The sequence below is a fragment of the Pieris brassicae genome, chromosome 8, assembly GCF_905147105.1.
Source record: "Pieris brassicae chromosome 8, ilPieBrab1.1, whole genome shotgun sequence".
Lineage (NCBI taxonomy): Eukaryota > Metazoa > Arthropoda > Insecta > Lepidoptera > Pieridae > Pieris > Pieris brassicae.
In genome coordinates, this window is record NC_059672.1 from 18222693 (window position 1) to 18243939 (window position 21247).

Sequence of the window (21247 nt, forward strand, 5' to 3'; positions counted from 1 at the left end):
ATATCAGCTAATCTATTTTGAACGTTTATTCAATCAGGCAACCCTATCAATGTGTTAGTAACTGTAGGTCATTGTATATATTCGTAGAGTAAATTAAAAAAGTATCGTCCTAGATTAGGGGCAAGAAATATGAGCCAGTTATTATCATTTTCTTTGTTAACGTAAGCTTAGCTAAGGTGAAATAGAGTAAGTAGATTTTGAGACCACAATAGACACGCGTTCAGCCCTGGATACATCTATTTATACACGATTTACTGTAAATTTTAGGAAGCCATGCAAAGCCTTTCGTTTTAAGGGATTTATTTCTGGTTACTGAATAGATGGTACTCTAAAATAACGTCTAAATATTCCAGAAATTCTAGAGATTTTATTCTCGCGGGATGAAATTCAATAGTCATAATTTTTTCAATACTATACCACGAAACCGCTGTAATCTAGCTACAATCGTAAAAAAGGGATCTGATTCAAAATAAAACATGTATTGTCCCTTGTTACGTTATACGTACAATATACATTATTCAGTGTGTGCAACCTTGTATTGTTTGATGGAAAAGTACTTACAAAAAATAATATGAAAATCTATATACTTTTTCGAGCCTGAATAATTAGACTATATCGTGAGTGAAATGTGAAATTAATAAAAGACCCTTTCAAGTTATAAACATTTTATTAATCATCTATACAAACATCAGGCATAATCGAATAATCTACAATAATTTACAGTCTTTAAAATAATACTTACAACATTTCAAACAAAATTCAATAAATAAGCGAATCTTTAAATGCGAAATTTGGTATCGTTATTGTACAAAAGTTACACAATTATAAACACTATAAGGTCTATATACACCATCGGACGACATGATTCATTCCAAAACTTTCACAGTTAAGCGACATGCTCAACGAATGTCTACCGATATCTTGATACCGTTATAATGAGATCTTTCGTTATATACAACTACGTTTTAAACCAGGTACGTCTGAACTGTGTGTTGTAACACCACAGATTGCGGATTGTGCCGGCCTTGGAAATCATTAGACGAATAATCGGAATCAATAGTGGAATAAATGTGTTCGGATAAAGGACGATCGCATGGGGAACGCTCAGCGGAATTCGCCGATTTGCCGCAGAGCGTTTGACAAGTGCTATTTAATACCGACGCGTCCATTGTGTACGTATTGGAATTCCTTCCGTAATTGAGTCTTTTCAACTTATGCCCGCGCCGCTTACACGATGGCATCGCGTATCGTAACCTCTCCCAAAAACGTTTCTCTTTCCAAGTTATCTCTAAACCCGTTTTTAAATACGATTTTAATTCCGGATCTCGCGGCGCGAGCCCTACGGAGACAATTATTAATTTGTGTGGATTGTTTTGGAGTGCGCGTTGAAATGCTTGTCGGAATTCTATCTGAGACCATTCCGTTAGTATAAAGTTCTTTGTTAGAACAACTATAATACGCCGCGAGGCTTCGGTCGCCTCGACCACTAAGTCAGGGAACTGGGCGTAGGTTGCTTCAAATTGTGGAACATCTCTATAATGTAGACAGAGATGATACGACGGATAGCCGTTCTCAAGCTCCCGCGCTAAGGATTCTATAACGAATTCTTCGTCTTTTGGACTGTAACAAATATAAGCGTCATAAAGTTTATCGGCGTCGTTAAAAGCGCTTGCTAGGGGAAAGAGCTTAATACCGCAATTTGAGTATAACCACATTCTGCAAGCGTATCTAAATGTGAATACTAAAGCTAATATTAATAAAATAAGCATGAACCCGGTGAGAACCGAGGCCAGTAATGGTATGTTGTTAGAGACGAAGAAAGCGCTTATCACTGAGTTATCACTTATTTCACTACAAATCGTCACATTTAAACTCAATGGCTTCTTCGATAAACTAGATTTCTCATTGATGCACCAAAGATTACGGATATCCACAACCTTCTCTACATTCTGCGATATGTATGTGAGGAATCCTTGTAAATATTTACAATCACAAGACCATAAGTTATTGCCGACGAACAGAGTTTGTAACTTTTTGTTATTGTCCAAATGCCACAGGCCATAATTTACGAGTCTATTTCCGTCCAACCGTAAAACTTCTAAAGAACCCAAAAACGTAAATGTTACATTCGAAATGAACTCAATGGCGTTGTTCTGTAGGTATAATTCCCTTAAGTTGTTTAATTTAGAAAATTCAAGGCCTTCAAGGCGTTTTAATTTGTTATTGTCTAAATGCAGTATTTTGAGGTCACCCAGTTCACGAAATGTGTTATTTTGGACACTTATTATATTACTCGAATTTAAATAAATTACAATAGCCCTCCGCATCAATTCAAATAGAGTTTCATTAAGCTCATTATAAGAATTCCCGTCAAAGTAAATATGAGTGGCAGTTGCTGGCATATCGCGAGGTATTGTATTAGCTTTTTTCGCAGAACAATCAACTACATTCGTCGTCTTTGTCGAATCATGATAACAAGAACAGTCTTGCGGACACACCGATTTACAATTACAAAAGGTAAAATCACAACAAGTACAATCATCGGGACAATGGCTGTCATATTTACAAAGGAAATCTTTTATATGCAGAGAACTAACGGCTTGGTTTTTGACACCGCGGACATAAGATTCTTTACATACGACATTATTCAAATCCATCACGTACGGGTATTGTCGGGAAGTAACGGAATTTATAAGTAAAAGCCATTTCATTGTACAGTCGCATCGAAAAGGGTTAGCGCTTATATAAAACTGAGGTAATGTACGGTCATCAGATCGCGCGATACGCAAGCTGTTCGCATCTAATGTCTCGACTTTATTAGCATACATGTCAACACGTGTAAGATTAGTTTTCTCAAGAAACGTATCAGCCTCTATTGTTATTATTTCATTGTTGTTTACAAATAAAAGTTCAATACTATTTGGTAAAGACATGGCTGATAAAGACACTATACGATTATGGCTCGCGTCCAATGTCTTAACGCGTAGTTCGCTTTGAATTTTATAATAATTACCAAGAATTTCGATAAAGTTCGCATGAATATCAAGCCATTTCAAGTTCGGCGGGACGAAAGCGTAATCGAACCAGACTAAATGATTTTCGGATAAATTGAGCCATAGCAACTTTGTCAAAGACACAAATACTCCATTTATATCTGAAATGTAGTTAGTGTCAAGTCGCACGGCTTCCAACTGCGAGTTTCTTTGAAACGTTTCAGTCCCGATCGACTGTACTTTATTTTTCGCCAAATTAAGCACTTGTAGGCTAGGCATTCCCCAGAACATACCCGCAGTGAGATTTCCAATTTGATTTTCGATTAAACGCAAACCGGTTAACTGTGATAAATTTTGAAAAGAACTGTTCGTTATTTCCGTCAATAAATTTTCACCCAAATCTAACGACTTTAAAAATGGTAATTGTGATATTGCTTCCGGTACATTAGTAAACTTATTCGAACTTAAATCTAATTCCTTCAAATCGGAACAATTTTTAAACGCGTTTTCACTTACATATGATAATAAATTATTATTCAAATTTAATTTGTTCAATATGAACAATCCATTAAACATGTGATCTTCAATTGTTCGTAATTTGTTGAGCCCTAAATTCAATGTATGGAGATTGAAAAGTGGTGAAAACGCGTTATCATCAATAAAACTTATGGAGTTATTGATTAGGTTAAGATTTTGTAGAAAAAATAAATCTTTAAACATATTCTGAGCGATGCGGGCGATAGCATTATGAGACAGGTCGAGCACAATTAATCGTATTAGACCACTAAACGTTTCATCTTCTATGTGGTCGCCCTTTAATTTATTCACCGAAAGATCTAAAACAAGTAACTGATCCAACCTGTTAAATATTCTTTTGGGCAATATTTCCAGTTCATTGTTCCTCAAGTAAATTTCACGAATTTCTCTCGTATTTTGAAACAAGCCTTCTGGCAAATAATTTATAGCGTTATCGGAGAGGTTCACAACTTTTAACGATAGAAGGTCACTGAAAACTTCGGCGGGAAATTCGCCTATTTTATTGTTCTGCAAGTACAGTTGTGTCAGCCGTCGCAGATGTAATATTTCAGAGTCAGCTGGCAAAGACATGATATCGTTGTAGCTCAGATCGATAGTCTGCAACGTTGAACCACATTTGTGTCCAAATCCCAGCTCGTCAACAAACTTTATCTTATTGCGAGTGAGATTTAGAGAAATTATGTTTTCCAGAGCACAAAACAAATCAGATGGTATCTTTCTTATGTTATTAAAGCCGAGATCTAGAGTGTGAAGCTCCCTCAAGCCGTTAAAGGCGCCAAAGGACATCTCCAATTCCTTATTATGACCCCAATCATTATTCATGGTGCGTAACTGCAAGGTCTTTAAGCCGCGAAGTCCTTCGAACACGTTACCAGGCAGACGAAGAATTTTGCAACTCGTCACAGTGATCTCCGCTAAATCTTTCATTTTACTAAACTGATGATCCCTGATAGTGGTTTCGATTAGATCCGCGCCGCAGGTGATTGCAAGCTTTTCCGCGCCATCGGAGTGCATCGAACCGGGCAGTTCCCGATCCGAGGACAGCGTCCGTACATTGCACTTCACAACGTTCTCACCGGCCACTCGAAAACATGCATCTGCAGCGTCAGGCGGACCCGTGAGCGCCGCGCCCATCACTAAACAAAAGAATATCACGCTAATTATCATTTTAAGCCGCACTTTGTCCATTTCATTTTCACTTGTCAACTTGTTTTGATAAATAAAACTTTGGTCCGTTTGTCGCGAGCGATCATATTATAATACGCGGCACTATTTGTATGAGGATACGATATTGTTGAGCGTGTAATAATTATATTGCGCGAGTCTCATTGTGGCGTTATCCAGACGCGATCACCTCTCGGCGCCGGAACCGCGACTGCCGTGTTCGGTGAAACGCCATCAATGCGCGGCAGCCGGCTACTTGCTAGGGAATGAATCGCACCATCGCATTTCTATTACCCACTGCATAGATACGAATAAGCCCGCACATAGCTAGTTTATAGTGATAGCAAAAGCACTTACGTATATAACATGTCTCTCGCATACATATAATATTATTATATCGCATTTTATCGTTTTAACGAACGAAAACGAAACGACTCTTGTTGAATAAGCAGCTCACTTAATGACAGAAAATTGTCATTTACTTATCACATATAGAAAATGTAATATACCGTAAAATAAAAATGTAATATAAAATGTGTTTTATTTACTTGTCTGTTTTATTGGAACATTAGCGTAGATAACCATAAATGAAAAATAAGCTTCGTATAAAATAAACAAAACATATAAAACTTTCTAGTACCTCATTCTTTTGCGTAAAAGTTATTCTACCTAGAATTTATATTTTTGGATATTCAACTCACTTGTATTCTTTCACTATGGCCATTGAAGCATAATTTTAGCTAGATTTAAACTGTTCTCGCAATGTAGCGACATCTAGAGATAAGAATTGCATTCGTAAAGTACGCTGCGAAAATTTGATTCAATACAATAGAATACAAATAGGAAACCAAAGATTTTTATTACTGTACGTAGTATAATTGAAAGTTCTTTGATAATTTAAAATAAAACTTGGTTTGGTTACCTTTTATTTATTGAAGAATCATAACGTCACTTCTATTATATAAATAGCTCATGTCAAGCTATTGTTGTTTTCTTACGAAAATTTATAAAAGGAATATAGCCTCGCAAACACGTGTTTCTCTCATAAAAACTCTATTGTTCGGTTTACGCGCGTAGATATGAAAAATATTACACGAATTGAAATCCGTGAATTTGTTGAATTAATTGACATAACGATGCTTTCAATGTGTGAAGTCTCGCAATTATTTTACGCTAAAAGCACGCAGGTGGCCGGAAGTCAAACCCAGGGCTAATACACGTCAGGTTAATACAAGTCGCACTTCGACTTATGGATATTATTATTTAATAAAATAAATATTTTGGGGTTTCTGTTCACAATGTTGCGGTAACTGTCAACTGTCATTGAATTTCATACTGTTTATAGGTACTCACTGTTTTTTCATGAAAATAGTATGTGTTATGCTGCTTAAATTTATCTATTGCTTTTATTATAATAACAATTATCATTTTAAAGACAAACCAGAGCCATATCGTATTGAGTATTCACCATAATCTAAGAAAATCAACAGGCTGCGGACTTGTTAAAAGATTCGCGATTGGCATAAGATAAGAGATAATTTGAACTTGAGCATTTCATTAATTTCCATAAAAATACTTAATTGATTAAAATAAATAATTTCACTATGTTACTTAACAAGAATTATAATTGTCCATTCTCTTGATTGGAATCAAAAAATAAGTGGTTTGGTTTTTTAAAGAAAAGTATTGAACGCAGAAATACTTACTTTTAAAAATAAAATAACGTCTTTCAGAAAAATATCCTAGGTACGACATTTAAGGTACTTTCATTTGATGTCCCAGTCTTGGGTCTCCCTGTATATTTGCAGTGTACACAAACAAATGCGTGAGAAACAGCTAATAAGTGATACTTTTGTGCACACCATAAACATCGTAAATTTAAAAATTCTTCATTGTTTATTTCGAATAATTACATGCTTTTCAACTATTAATTTATTTAATTTCTATTTTTATACACTTCGTTGCAAGATACAATCAAAATAATTAAATAAAAAGTTCCTCCTATTTATTTAATTATTTTAAAGAATGGAACAAAACAAAGCAATTAAAACACGTGGTTAATGAAAAAAATAAGGATACATGGCTCACAATAATTTCAGTTGAATGTGTAGTATGAAGGTAGAAGGACGATAAAGGAGCTCGGCGGGTGGTAACAGGAAGCGAATACCTTAGCCTCACTGCAGACCTTTAAGGATTCGCCAAGAATTATGTGATGGGATTTCTGATGGGCTTTAAGGATTGAAGAGGATGAAATATGAGAGATGGACAACATGAGCATCACGTCGCTGACAAATAACAATGAACGCAATGTGGTCGTACATTCTTACCGAACTTACCGAAGTAAGTTACCGTAAGTAACGTACCGAATATAGAATTTTTGGAGACGATCCAATTTATTAAGCAATTCCTTATTTAGATCAGAAGACAGAATCAGCAGTCTGGAATTGGCAGGAGAGATTGTGACAGTGAGGTTCAATTTATACCCCCAAATTCTTTACTGTTCAGGTAACACTTACAGCCACCGTCCTTACAAACAGGAGGTTACCTGGCCCAATGACTACTCCCAATTACAATTAATCAATAACCGAGTCTTTTTTTACAGTTCGAGAAACTATCCCGTAATTTTATTCAGACGAGTAGCAAATATTTAAAAAACACTTTAAACATATAAAAGCGTAACTGTTCAAATGCTTCCGCGCCTTAAAGTACATGTGGAGACGGTCTTTGATTCTGGACTGACGGACTAGTAGATTGTTTCGGTTTAGCAGCCAGAGCTCATGATGGCTTTTTTTGACAGCTTCTACAGTGATACTATTGATATTCATTGTCCACTTTAATATCTACATATAATGAATTACCACATATAATAAAAGGAATACAATAAAAGACCAGTCATTATCACTCCTTTATTATACCTAGAACTGTTTCATCTAATATTTACAATCAGCAAAGTGAAGAATGTCTGCTAAACATTTGTAATTTAGTAAGCGGTACTTTTAAATCAAACAATTTAGAAATATTTTACTGCCTTACAAATTCTAAAATCATTTCGCAGTAATTTAGTTGAACAATTCATTGTTAACACTTGCTGCATAAATGAAACTGTTTTTCATTTAGTCCACCGATTATATCACATCTTTCTTATACAACATGTAACAATGCTTAACTAATTCAAACAATGAATTGTATGAAAACTAGAAAACTATTGCGCATTTACTTCTATTAACAACTTTTATATTCTTAACATATTAAAGAACACTACAAATTAATCTTTCATATATTCAGTCTTACATAGTTTGTTTGAATGAAGCTGTGTAGTCACTAGGTTATGAAAAGAATCGTTTATAATATAGATTAGAAAATATATTAAACTCGCCATATACCAAATTTTTGCCACAGCTAAAACAATATCATTATCTCAGTGCGAGATTCTAGTTACTGGTATACCCAAATATTTAATTTAGTCTTAGTTCTATCTAGGATTATAGTCAAAAGCCGAATATTTGTTTTATTAAATGTAGATTTTTATCCAAACACTGCGACATCATTCCTCAACACTAAAATAATTTACTTACCCTAACAGAGTCCAATTTTTATGAAACACCAAAAGAGAAATGAAATTAAAATGTATTGCATTTTGTAATGGCACACACTATAAAGGCCACATTTAATTATTGCTAAGACAATTTAATTGGGAAATTCTACAATTATTGAATTCAATGAAATTATTAAACCATCTCTTGCAGAAAAATATAAAAATTACTCACATTGAGAGATACTGTTATTACCAGCTGTATAATATATACAATACTGGAGATGTAAAGAAATAAATTACTAATCAATCTAGAATTTAGGAGTTCCCTTTTACAGGAGGCAAAAAAAATTGTCACTACAAAGTCATCAATATATACAATGTCAAATCAATTCCAACAATTATTGTTAACAGCTTTGTGCCTCACATTATACTGGGTTAATTAGGTCATAAAAATAATCTACATAATACTTTAAGAGAATTGAAAAAGTAGAGACATTAGCCTCTAAAAGAATCTTTAAATGTTATTCCTACCATTAGCAGGTTAAGGTAAAATAATGTTGGATAAGTAGATCTGTTAAACAACCAATCTACTTACAGACTCTATGTCTGTGTCTTCCATTCCAATCATTATTCTCACTGGAATATGGGTATTTTATGATACCAACTACAATAGCAGGAATAACATACCATTTCTGTAACACTTTTTTCTAGTGGTATTATGATATCTTAAGCCACTTATTCCAATATATATCACTTTACTAGAGTATCATTCTTAACAGTCACTATCACTAATCACTTCACTAACACCATCGTCGCTTCTTGGATGTCCCTTCACTGTCGCAGTGTTGTTCGGCCTATTGATCTATAGCCTGGACGTGATCAGGCCGTTCTCCTCTCGCATACCGGGCCCACATTCTGTTGTAAAGCATTTCTAGGCCCGTTGCGTATGCTTTGCAGTCGAACAGAGGGCTCTCCGATCGCGCCGTCCATACTTTTGCCCGGATCCCTTTTAGGCTGAAAAAGATAGATAAATAAAATAATTACTTTAGATTAACATAATATTGATAGACTTTTTTCACAAGCAAACAAACACAACAAGTTCACAGAGGTCCAATAGAAAAAAATAATTTTCACTGCTTCTAAATTCGTAATTATGAGTATTTCCATTATATAAAATGAAAATGTACTGAACTAGTTTTCAGCCTGTAAATGATTACGACAATTAAATATTATTTAAATTACTCACTATTCCCTGTCAGTTCCGAGTCGTACGGCAATGTCTTGGTACTCCTGGCGCGTTCTCGCTATTAATTCAGGACAACCGAGCGTATTTAATTGCGACGCTGCCACTCTGCAAACAACAGTATTCATTAAGTGTGTAGTTCTATTTCTTAGTTAATTTACAGAATGTACATGAACATTGGGATTAAGAGGAATATAAAATAAATTTTATTTAGCAGGAAAATTACATTAAATTAAAAAAGTCGCATCGATTCAAATACCTTTAGAAAATGTAAGTCACTTCGCTACTAAATTAACACTTACAACAAATTTCTAAACAAAATTAGTAGGATTTAACAGCAAATATATGAAGGCAAGGTATATAAAAAATGCTTATAGAACTATTGAATGAATGAATAACTAGGTACGCTGACTATTGAACTGTGATGACCATTAATACTGGATGGTTTTGCAAGGCGACAAACACCTATTTTTAAGGCGAGTATATTTTTAAGTACGTCACTATCAAGCGAGGACACAACTAATGGAGTAGAATTATATTTTTAACGTCCGATATAACAACCATATTCTCTGAAGTTATTTCGTCATTTTATCATTAATTGAGGCAGACAAAACTTCTAAGTATTTTTTAAACATTAAGAATGATTGAGTTTTGCGCATTTTTACTTTAACACATATTTTTTAGCAGCAAGTTACACGTTTGTAATCAATCTCTTTAGTGATATAAAACATTAACCAATAACATCCACATTCCAAATTCAAATCACTTTCACAATCGTAATTTAAAAACTTATTTAAGCCATTGTTCATAGGCAATCAATTGGATCATTTTGAGTATGAGAAAAAAAAATACTTAAACTTTCCTTACCGAGAAGCCAAAGTTTCTCCGGGCAATGTAACAACAGGCGTTCCTGTCCATAAAATGTCCATACTGGTTGTGTGTCCGTTACATAAAGGTGTGTCCAGACACACGTCAGCCAACTGTCCTCTTCGTACGTGCTCTTCTTTGGCCGCTACATTCGAGAATATTATCCTACCCGGTGGCAACCCTATAACCAAACATATTATGAACCTTTGCATATGACATTTTCAATATTAGTGTTCATTTAAGTTTACTTAGATTAAAGGGAAACAAATTTTCAACATCACCTTCCAAATCTAGAATATAAGAGAAAAACTGATTTGTTTAAAAATAATAAATCAATTATACTTATTTAACTTACCCAGTTGCTGAGCTGTGGACTGCAAATTAGGTTCACCGACAGCTGGAAATCTTAACAACCACAGCACACTGTTCGGCACATGCTTCAGAATGTACACCCACATGTGTAACGTCAGGGGGTCTATTTTGTACAGCTGGTTGAAATTGCAGTACACAACTGCGTCATCCGGCAAGCCATACTGCTGCCTGGTCGTGATTACTATCGATTGGGGCACTTCTTCGCCAGTTGCCGCTTTGTTGTTCGTCTGGGTTGTCGCCAATCCGTTTTGGAGGATCACTCCGTTGACTGACGTCTACAAAAAGATAGCAATATTGTACGGGGTCCTCGATATCCGGGAAATATGCATCATCATCATTGTGGTGTTACGAGAAACATACTTAGTATTTTAATTTAATAAGTGTACTATCTTTACAATTCAATTTATTATTATAATTTGAACAGGACACATTCGGTCTAACATTTTTATAAAAATAAACTAAGTTCAGTATTAATCCTGCAATTGTCATTCACATAAATTAACTTTTGCCATGTAATCACTCAAATTTGTGTGACACACATTTCTGTGTATTACTATTGTTTCGGCGACACACCGAATTGCGCGTCCGCAATGATTCAACTTACGTCATACCAAATAATTTTTTTTATTATTATTGAGACGTATACCGTATTAGTAATAAAAAAAAACATTTATCAATGTGCCTTTGGCTAAAGAAACTCTTATAAAAGGTCACAAAATATATTATGTTTACATTGTCAATCAACATACGTAATATCATAGATTGTTATCGTATTCCGGGTGTAAGATTCCATTGTTACCAATTCCTACAATGGAAATTTACGCTACGTTCCGCATCGGTTCACGATATACTATTATATTTTGACACAAAAAATGCAATTTTATTTTAATTAAATTTTACTCAGGATCATTAATTAAGAACTAATTGTAATTTTGAGCTATTTCGAGTCGATACACAAAAAATTTCATTCACCTTAAATTAATTAGTTAAAATAAGAAACTCAAGTACCTGTACTTGTCCGGAAGCAATCATAGTTTCAATCGGCGTGGTGGTGGGCAGCTCTGCTACTTTCATGGATATCTCGAGGGGCCGCGCTGCCCGAACGATTTCCTTAATCTCCTTAATATCAGTGTGCTCGACGAGAGGCGACAAATCGGTCGCATTGATCACGGCAACGTTATCCGCCAGAATTCCTAAGTTATGCGATTTCACCTTGTCACTTAGAATTAATCTCTCCTGCAAATGTGGGAACATCTGCTTATGGTCTCCAACAAAGTATGTGTGCGGCATATAAGCCAACTTCTCGCTGTATTGACTGGCCAATTCCAGAGGTGACGTCACAGCATCCGTCACCAAGTAGTCCATATAACTAGCCCCACTGGTGCCGGGGTATCCCAACCACATCACTTGCACCGGCGCCGGCCTCAATGCGAATATTTCATTCCTAGCTCCCTTTGTGTACCCATTCATATTCACGAGGATATGGATGCCGTCTCCGTATATTTTATCGGCCGCCTTTCCGTTGCATGGCAGCTGAGATAAATCAATAAAATGTTCAGCCTCGTGTGCGATCTTGGACCGGAAGGTAGTGCCGTCATCCGGACTAAGAGCGTAGCAAAATATCTCAACTTTAGACCGGTCATGCAACCCCGGCACAGACTGCATAAGGTGAGACGTTGGATGATTGCCAAAATCACTGCTCACGTAACCGATACGTAGACGGCCTTGTAACTCGCGGGGGAATTTGAATAGCGGTTTATGTAGAACTTGAACCTTCTCTAGGCATAAGTTCGCGTGACGGGCGGCTATGGCCTTCCTGAAATCATGCGACAGGGGATACAGCATGGAGTGATGCGGATGAACTGATGGCAGTCTATTCTTCTCTAACTGTTCAGCGACAATGCTGACTAATTTCTTCATCCGAGCCTCATAGTCGGTCCAATCGCAAACAATTTGCAGGCAATGCGCCAAGTTGCAATAGGCGTCAGGGAAGTCCGGTTTAAGTTTCAACGCCGTCCGGTAAGACTGGATGGCCTCGGGAATGTTCCCGGAGTCCTTGTGAATGCTGGCAAGGTTACTGTGTGCGTCGGCAAAGGCGGGATTTATTTGAATCGCTCGCGTGTAGCACTGCAACGCTCCGGCGACATCCTGCATCTCCTTGAGGGTGTTTCCCATGTTACTGTACGCATCAGCAAATGTTGGCTGAATACGGATAGCCTCCTTGTAATGCATGAGTGCCTCGTTTAGTTTTCCCTGCTGTTGTAAAACCGAGGCCAAATTGCTGTGGGCGGCGGCAAATTCTGGGAACACTTCTAACGCCTTTAAGTATAAGCGCGTAGCTTCTTCTATGTATCCTTGTTCTCGCTTGATGTTCGCCAAGTTGTTGAGCGAATCTGCGTGTGATGGACACAATCGGAGAGCTGTGTTGTAGCATTCTTCCGCATCGGCCACTTGACCCTTTTCTTTAAGCGCATTCGCTAAGTTACAATATGCGTCAGGGAAATTAGGTTGAAGTTCAATCGCTCTTCTGTATGTATCGACAGCTAAGTCGATAAGTCCCTGCTCGTAATAGACGCACGCTAAATTTCCGTGAACAACGGCATTGTTGGGAGATAGGTTAAGTGCTCGTAAGTATGCAGCTACAGCCCTGTTTAACAAAAAACGTGAGATAAAAAATGCCTTTGCGTGCAGAATTGCGTGCGTGGGCTGTACATAAATTTCAAGTTTATTACCTGTCAAATATTCTAGCTTCCTTGAGTACATTTCCAAGGTTTATGTATGCGTCCAAAAAGTTGGGGTCCAACGCCACTGCCTTTTCAAAATGGTGAATTGCCAACCAGATTTCACTTTGTGCGTTAAAAACGCAACCTAAGTTACTCCATGCTACTGCAAAGTCTGGCCTTGTTTCAATAGCTTTCAAGTAACATGCCTAAACACACAAAAGCAATATATCAGTATAGGATCGTCAAACGGATTTTTACCATGATGAATATTGAGATGCATTATACGCCAAATGTTCAACTACACCAGAGCAGTAGTTGAAATTGGGTGACATTTAACTTTAAAATTGCGATGATCACCGAATATCAACCACGACAATACCATTACGCAAAGTGCACCCTACTATCGAAGCTACGCTGACTGCGAGGACACATCAGTAGGAAATGCAAACGACGATAAATACAATAACTCCCAATCTACGACCAAAAAGAGAAAAAGATAAGTGAAGACGCTTCCACTTCCTATCCGATGGAAGATGGTCACGACAATGAACAATCAAATATCACGCGTTGTCCGAAACCTGTCATATCATTTCTGGCAAACCTTGTACACTTTACCTGCGTTACACAGAACGTTGTCATCGCAGCGTGATTGCGGAGTACCAACCATAACCCAGCTAGATACAGCGGCAGTCACACCTACTGTCTTACCAGACAACACCTTGTGAAAATATAACAGAATTAGTCGATTTTGAGTCAAACTAGTTCAGCCGATTCACGTCTATCATGTATCATTAATGTATACTTGAGGATCTTTTGCCAGCTCACACTGTCATTGAGCAGAGTCTTCGGGCAACATGTGGATGACCAAATAATATTGCAGAAATAAACAAAACACACTACGTCATACCACTAGTGAAAAAAACGCTACTTGATCCTCATTTGTATTAAGAAATCACTACAAAGCACAGTTCAAAGTATAACTAAAATGAAGTAAACAGGATTTTACCAATTATATTCATCTACATTTACTGTTATCATTAAAGTAATCTCCGTTATCCTATCATCTGCCATACAATGTTTATAATATTATACAGCTTAAAGAATATTAATTCAAACATTGTATGTAAGATTGGTGTAAATTTACGCAGATGCCGTCACAATATATCAACGGCAGTTATCGTCAGTTGATATTATTGCAACAGTTTGAAAATAATGAAAGGAGCGGGCAGGTGTCTCAAAAATATCAGCCCCCGTCCCCTTCCGCTGCCACAATAATGGTTTAAACAGTTGAACTATTAAAAAATCAATAAAGCTCGAAACAGTCGTTGAAACCATTACGTAAGCTACGCTCATGCAGGGTATAACGTAATACGTTTTACGCAATTGCAATGTTCGCTGATGGAACAGAGAGTACTCTAATTTAAAACGACACAAAGGCAAGAGACAAGAGAATCCTGTTAACTTCAGAGTAAACCAGAAAGCAAAGCAAAATGCTATTTACCTTTGCCTCGTCGAGACGTCCGAGAGCCTTGAGCAAATTGCCCAAATCGCTTCTAACGCAGTAAAGATCCTGGAACAATATTACATTATTGCATTTACCGTCGCTAAACATAATCAAATAGATAGTATTTGTTTCTATGCTTATTTTTTAATTTGTGAATAATATAGTGGATTTCATTTATTTGTTGGTTGTAACGACCATTTAGGTATAACGCCGTTCTTTGTCCCTTGAATTTAATGCATACCTTAAGTACAAAATTCATGTATTCGATATGCCTATTGCGTCTTTGGATGTAACGTCGAGTTTGAGTGAAGCGACAGTTTTACCAATGAATACTTATTCATATATGTGCAAATATTTTCAATAATAAATTATAAATAAATAAAATGCAATAATGCATATTATTTCAAATTAGTTTAAACATTAAAGTTTTTTAATTTGTTAATTATATTGTCTTAAATTCATATTATAATAGGATGTAGGGGTATGGACAAAAAACGACAGACATTGACTGTGATAGCCGTGTATTGGTTCATAAATTGTGTCGTGTGATAATATTAAATTTTGTATGATTTCCGTTATAACTGTGTTGAGGAGTAGTTTTCTTTAATTATTATTTTAAAGTTTAATTTTATTTTGTTGTGAACTTATCTGATATGTTTTTCTTTTTTTAAGCTTTGGGAAATGCCCTCTAGGTGTCCATTTATTGAATAATATATTAACAATTTGTTTATGTGGTAAACATTACCACATATAATATTGGAAGGAGAATCCTCTTGGCGCCCACATTAATTTATTTAAGTTTATTTTAATATATTTATAAGATATAAGATTTAGTTTAATATGTTTTACTCATTGTATCTTGCTAGATAATTTGATTTATTTAATATGAAAAAAAAAACCTAAACTACTTTTATTTTTTATCCAAACAAAGCATGAATCAAGCAGATTAAAATTATATTATATTGCCAATGGCAACACGCCCAGTTGTGAGTGATTATGGAACACGGAAATTAATGTTCTGACCTTGGTCGCTTTGTAACATTTATCTTAGTTAAACAATTTACAAGGTGTCTCATTGTTATGATAACAATCTTTACACTAATCTTTAGGATATTAACACTGATCGAATTATCGAGCTAAGTATTATTCTGTAAGTTCGTTGCCATAATAAACAACCAAAGATGTCAAAATTTTTGTGTTTAAGCAATTTTAATCTATATATTTAGGTAGAATTATTAACATGACCCTAAAAGCGAAAACTGCACTTTCAGGCTACATATGTCCTGACAAATTCAATAGACATCTTTATTTAATTCACCAAGAGACAGACCAGTCAAATTACTTCTTTAAACTACTCGATGCAAGTAATAAACTTTTCTATCAGTCAAAAATTAATATCAATATTTAGTAAATCAAACATGTTTGTAATTACAATACCGGAAACGATCGTGTATTTAAAAATACGAAACAATTCCACAGGCCGCATATAATCGTAAGATTGAAACAACTTCAAGGTGACATCGTTTCATGCCCTCAACGTACTCTGTCATACATAATAGTGTAGCGCCGTATATGTATTAGGCTGACAAAGACACAGTAGAAATAATTGATTTTAATCAGTTCGTATCACATGTTTACAATATCAATAAGACTCATTGACAGTCCTTTCATAATCGAGCGTTTTTTTTTAAAGTCTCGTATGTGTAGACGATGAATTAGACTCGCTTCGCAAAGGCAAATTAAGGACTATTCTTGTTTATTCAGTTTCCATCAACTGTTATATTAACATTAAGAATTATGACAGTCCATTGATAATCGAACGAAATATTTTTTTTAGATAATTTTGTCTTACTAACCTTGAATACTTATAGATAATTACTAATTGGTATTAAGAAATGTTATGTATACATAATATATGAATTATATTTAACCTAAATTCATTTTTAGAGATACGAGTTTACATAAGATGAGGTAATATAATATATATGTTTATCACAATCAACAAATTCTCTTAAAGACTTCTTGATTACTTTAGATACTAAAGGTCTTCTCACAAATGTAATGTAATTTCGACATGAAACTTCGTTACTTGATTATGTTTGCCCCCCCCCCCCCCCCCCAACACACTGTAACGAGTGTAATTTAGTATAAGATCTTATCGCTTACTGTGACTCCCGTTACGTCAGAAACGTTTGGATTTGATATGTACGGGAGTCATACTTAGCGGTAAATCTAAGAATCTTCTTCTTATTATTGCACTGATTCGTCTATCATCTTTTATAAAGGCTGTGATGATGGCATAAATCTGTGTAATTAATCTAATTTAGCCAAATATGTTGCTAATATTTGTTTAAACAAAACTTGTTTGTATTAGACATTGTAAACATTTGAGTCTTTATATTTATAATAATGAAAATAAGAGATGACATCACACTCATATCTTGTAAGGAATTATCTGATAAGATGATAAAAAAAACTGTTAGGTAATCTCAAGTATTAAATTCGACATTAATTATGACATATTCTACCATATAAAATATACAAATTAGTATACAGCCTCTAATTTCGAATAGTGTAGTGCCTGCGATAACTGATATAATATGTAAGCTATTTGAAATGGTATATAGCTATATACTCTACGGTATATAGCAATAAGTTATATTATAGAACATAAAGAAAATATAATTATATTTCAAATAATTATAATAAAGAAACTTTACTTAATTCGTCAAGATAAAATACAATATCTGTTGCAGCCAGTATTCAAATAATTGTGTTGATATTATAGACCACAGACAATAAATTATTATATATAGATTAAGATACAAACAGATTCACCTCGACTTATAAAATAATAATAGAAACAAAAAAAGACAAAGTTCGAGTATTCTATAACAGTTTCACAGAGAAATATTTATATACAGACATGACAGCAGAATGGTCAAGTACATACAATATAAAGGATGTCACCATAAAGAAAAAGAAGAAATCATTACTAATATTTATAGTGATTAAAATGATACTGAGGGTTCCAGATTAGATATGTGTATTACAACCGTTTCTGTGCCTGTTTAAAATAATTAATTTACATATTTTCATCAACTTATTACTTTACACTCTAGGTTGCAGATCATGTTACAATCACTTTCTTAAGTGATTGTTATTAGTTGGGCTTGTTGTGCTTAGAATGTAGTACTGTACTGTACTGTACTGTAGAACTAGTAACAACCATTACTAAATATTTTGTCATATACATTTAAAAGTAAAACAGATTTGTCAGCATTGTAGTAATAAAACCCTCAATGTTAATTAATATCTCAATGTATGAATATCGAAGCCTCTTTCGAAGTAGTACATATATAAAGTGTAAATTACATTATAAAAGTCATGAGTAATCACTGAACAATTTCGCAATAATAATATTATGTGCTTATCTATCAGTCTTGGTCAAGGTTCTGATATATTACAGTATATTGTTATTATAAAGTAGAGATAGGTATGTTTGTCATATTATAAAATACAATTACACAATAATGTTTAATTTTAAATTATAAACAAACATACACAAATAACAATTGCTATTAAGTCTTAAAAATATCCATATCAAAGGCCTTATCTTATCCTACAGATAAAGAAAATGTTTAATATCATAGTCCTAATAAAAATATATACCCCATATGTAGCAAGTCCATCCCTGGTCTATGAGTAGTTATATGGTCTGAAGTGATTATACGGTCTTTACTATCCGCCAATCATATAAATTAAATCAAGTTTTTTGCACTAATTTCCTTGAACACCTTTGTCCCTTTCCATCTTGTTGTGTTAACCCTGTTCTCAAATGAGACAGCTACTTTAATTAAAAGGGTGCAATTAGACCAATTCATTTATGAATAAGACAGAAAATCATCTAATGCATTTAAGGACTATAGTATATTTTTAAAGCAGGTTTATACACTTGACAAATAGAATAAAAATAATTATTACTTACAGCATTATATTGCAGAGCAGTCACATATGCTTGAACAGCTTGCTCCATGTCACCAGCTGCCACCAAAGCAGCTGCCAGGTTGATGTACCCATCAATAAAGTCGGGTTTCAGCCTTACGGCATGGCGATAGTTCTCCAATGCTTCTTGCAACTGACCTCTTTCTTTGTACACATTTCCCAGATTGCTGTAAAAAAATATTATTTACCTCCTTTGCTCCAAACATCCAGTAATAAGTAAATGTAAAATATTTGGATTTTTTTCATTCCTACAATTTATATTATGTAATAGAAATTATAAATAATTAATTTATAATTATATTATTATATACACACAAATTTCTCCATTTGATCTGATTTTATATTTCTGGAAATATGTGGAGATTTGTGCTAGAATTGGCAAGAAATTACAAATTTGCAGTATTTATAGCAGTATAGAATATCAATTCCAAAACTATTACTAAACAGGATCAAAATAAAAGTTTTAATTAAATGAAAAGAAAGAAGATAAATGATGGGACCTACAAGACACATGATTTGTTCAATGAACAACCAATAAAAAGGTAATTTTTTCTACAATATTAAGTGGGTGGGACTTAACAAGATCATAATGAAAACACTTCCTACAATAAATCTAATATTAATAAACATGACTTCATGACATTCAGGATCTTTTGTCTAAAAATAGTATTTGAGTATGGCCATGCCATACACCTCATCTAAGAATTTTTAATAATATAAATGTGTATGTGTGTATTTTGAAGATATATAGAAGTCCTTTTTTTCTATTTTAACCAATGAAAGGGGTAGACATACAAGTGGCTTTGGCAAACTAAATTTTTACATAATGAAATAACAAACTTTATAAGTCATCTAATATTTCAAAACTTAAAATCAAATAAAGTACTAAAACTTCTACATGTATTAAATTTATTTATCATGGAAGTCAAACCAAAAGTTAAAATCAACGGTTTACCTGTATGCTTCTGCTAGTAATGGGTTTTGTTTGATTGCCAGTGTGGAAAAGTGTGCAGACTTGTCCAACCTTCTACATTGGAAGTGTATGGATGACAGAAGCAACAAGACCCCAGTGTTTGTGGAGTCCTGCCTCCACATCTGCATACAATGCAATTCTGCACTGTCATAGTCACCAGCCTGGTATTCTCTATGTGCAAGCTCCAATAACCCTAATGTATAAGAAATTCAATTAATGAAACAAAATTAATATAATCCTATAACCCAAATGAGAACTACTACGAATCTTAATCATAATCAAATGTTTCAACTAAAATTAATACATTTTAGTAATTTACTATACATGTTAGGAGCATCTCAAAATTTCCTCTAAATACTAAATAGTTTGTAAATACTAAACTTTGCCACAAATCATGTTCAATAATATCATATATAATCATATTCAATTGTATTAACGCCACCGCGGCACCGGAACTGTCCAAAAAAACTTATTATTATTTGGTTAGGTTAGGTTAGTATATTAATATTCCTTACTTTTTGTTGAAAATTTTAAGAAAATACATAGGTTACTTTTTTATTCCATACAACAACGCACGTTTTTCATAACTTAATGTGTGCAATCTTGATGTACAAGTAACTGAGGTTTAACTAAATTCCATATTTATATTAAGTCACTCTTGATGGATCAGCTTTATAGTCAGTCTATGTAAATTCCGCAATGAAGCGCTGTTACGAACGACTGTCACGCAACACGCCATTAAATTGATGCCTAATAGTTATTAATAGATTGAAACTTTGCCTGAGCTTATTGAATAATTATTAAATCAATGATCAAATATATATTGCTTACCGACTGTCGAAATTTGTTGAATATCCGACATTTTTAAGATTACGGCATTTGCGGGAACACCGACAATCTGTTGGGACTGCGTCGTGACAGCTTGCGGCACGGCAACATTTGTTTGTGGCTGCATTTTAGTTATCATTATTTGAATTAACCACTAAATTGTTTATAAGAGTTTTTCACTTCACTTTATCATGAACATTTATAATATTATTATCACAATTTAATTTTTAAGGCAGTAATAATCCATGTAATACTGCAACAATGGTGTTTCATTATTGACAGCATTGAAACTAAACGAAATCATTATTCGGGTGACCATCAAAAATTAAAAAAAATACTTAGATGTTTAAATAAAAATATTTTTAATCGCAATCTGTAACAAACAAAAAACATTATTTTTATTATAATTAGTAACGCAATTTATTATTTAGTAATTTTAATGCTCGCATCTGAGTAGGCAGTCACGATGTGTCTGTAGCATATTAAAATATATCCTATTTTTA

At 34.3% G+C, this 21247-nt stretch overlaps 2 protein-coding genes across 3 annotated transcripts; both read right to left on the reverse strand.

Annotated features, from left to right (window-relative positions):
* Positions 1–692: 692 nt before the first annotated feature.
* Positions 693–4972, reverse strand: LOC123713370 (toll-like receptor 7). The gene has a single exon (XM_045666993.1). The coding sequence runs from the start codon at positions 4716–4718 to the stop codon at positions 966–968; it is 3753 nt and encodes a 1250-aa protein (XP_045522949.1). The 5' UTR covers positions 4719–4972; the 3' UTR covers positions 693–965.
* A 2614-nt stretch (positions 4973–7586) lies between these two features.
* On the reverse strand, positions 7587–21079 carry LOC123713772 (UDP-N-acetylglucosamine--peptide N-acetylglucosaminyltransferase 110 kDa subunit). Of its 2 annotated transcripts, XM_045667612.1 has the most exons (10): positions 20748–21079; positions 19899–20109; positions 18927–19110; positions 14936–15004; positions 13444–13640; positions 11720–13358; positions 10695–10986; positions 10340–10520; positions 9476–9580; positions 7587–9243 (listed from the first exon to the last, which is right to left on the reverse strand). In XM_045667612.1, exons 1-10 carry the CDS (start codon positions 20881–20883, stop codon positions 9084–9086), a joined length of 3174 nt encoding a protein of 1057 aa, XP_045523568.1. In that variant the 5' UTR covers positions 20884–21079; the 3' UTR covers positions 7587–9083. The 2 variants fall into 2 exon arrangements, with proteins under 2 accessions (XP_045523568.1, XP_045523569.1); XM_045667613.1 differs by lacking the exons at positions 19899–20109; positions 20748–21079 and adding an exon at positions 14050–14152 and having other exon boundaries at positions 18927–18961.
* Between the last annotated feature and the right edge of the window lie 168 nt (positions 21080–21247).

What these genes read in the sequence shown, in the direction of transcription:
- LOC123713370 (XM_045666993.1), bottom strand. Translation starts at nt 4,718, where the DNA reads ATGGACAAAGTGCGGCTTAAAATGATAATTAGCGTGATATTCTTTTGT.
- LOC123713772 (XM_045667612.1), bottom strand. Translation starts at nt 20,883, where the DNA reads ATGATAACTAAAATGCAGCCACAAACAAATGTTGCCGTGCCGCAAGCT. An exon ending in TCAACAAATTTCGACAGTCG is followed by an intron (nt 20,110 to 20,747) that starts GTAAGCAATATA and finishes CTTATACATTAG; the next exon opens with GGTTATTGGAGCTTGCACAT. An exon ending in GGAGAAACTTTGGCTTCTCG is followed by an intron (nt 9,581 to 10,339) that starts GTAAGGAAAGTT and finishes TGTTGTTTGCAG; the next exon opens with AGTGGCAGCGTCGCAATTAA.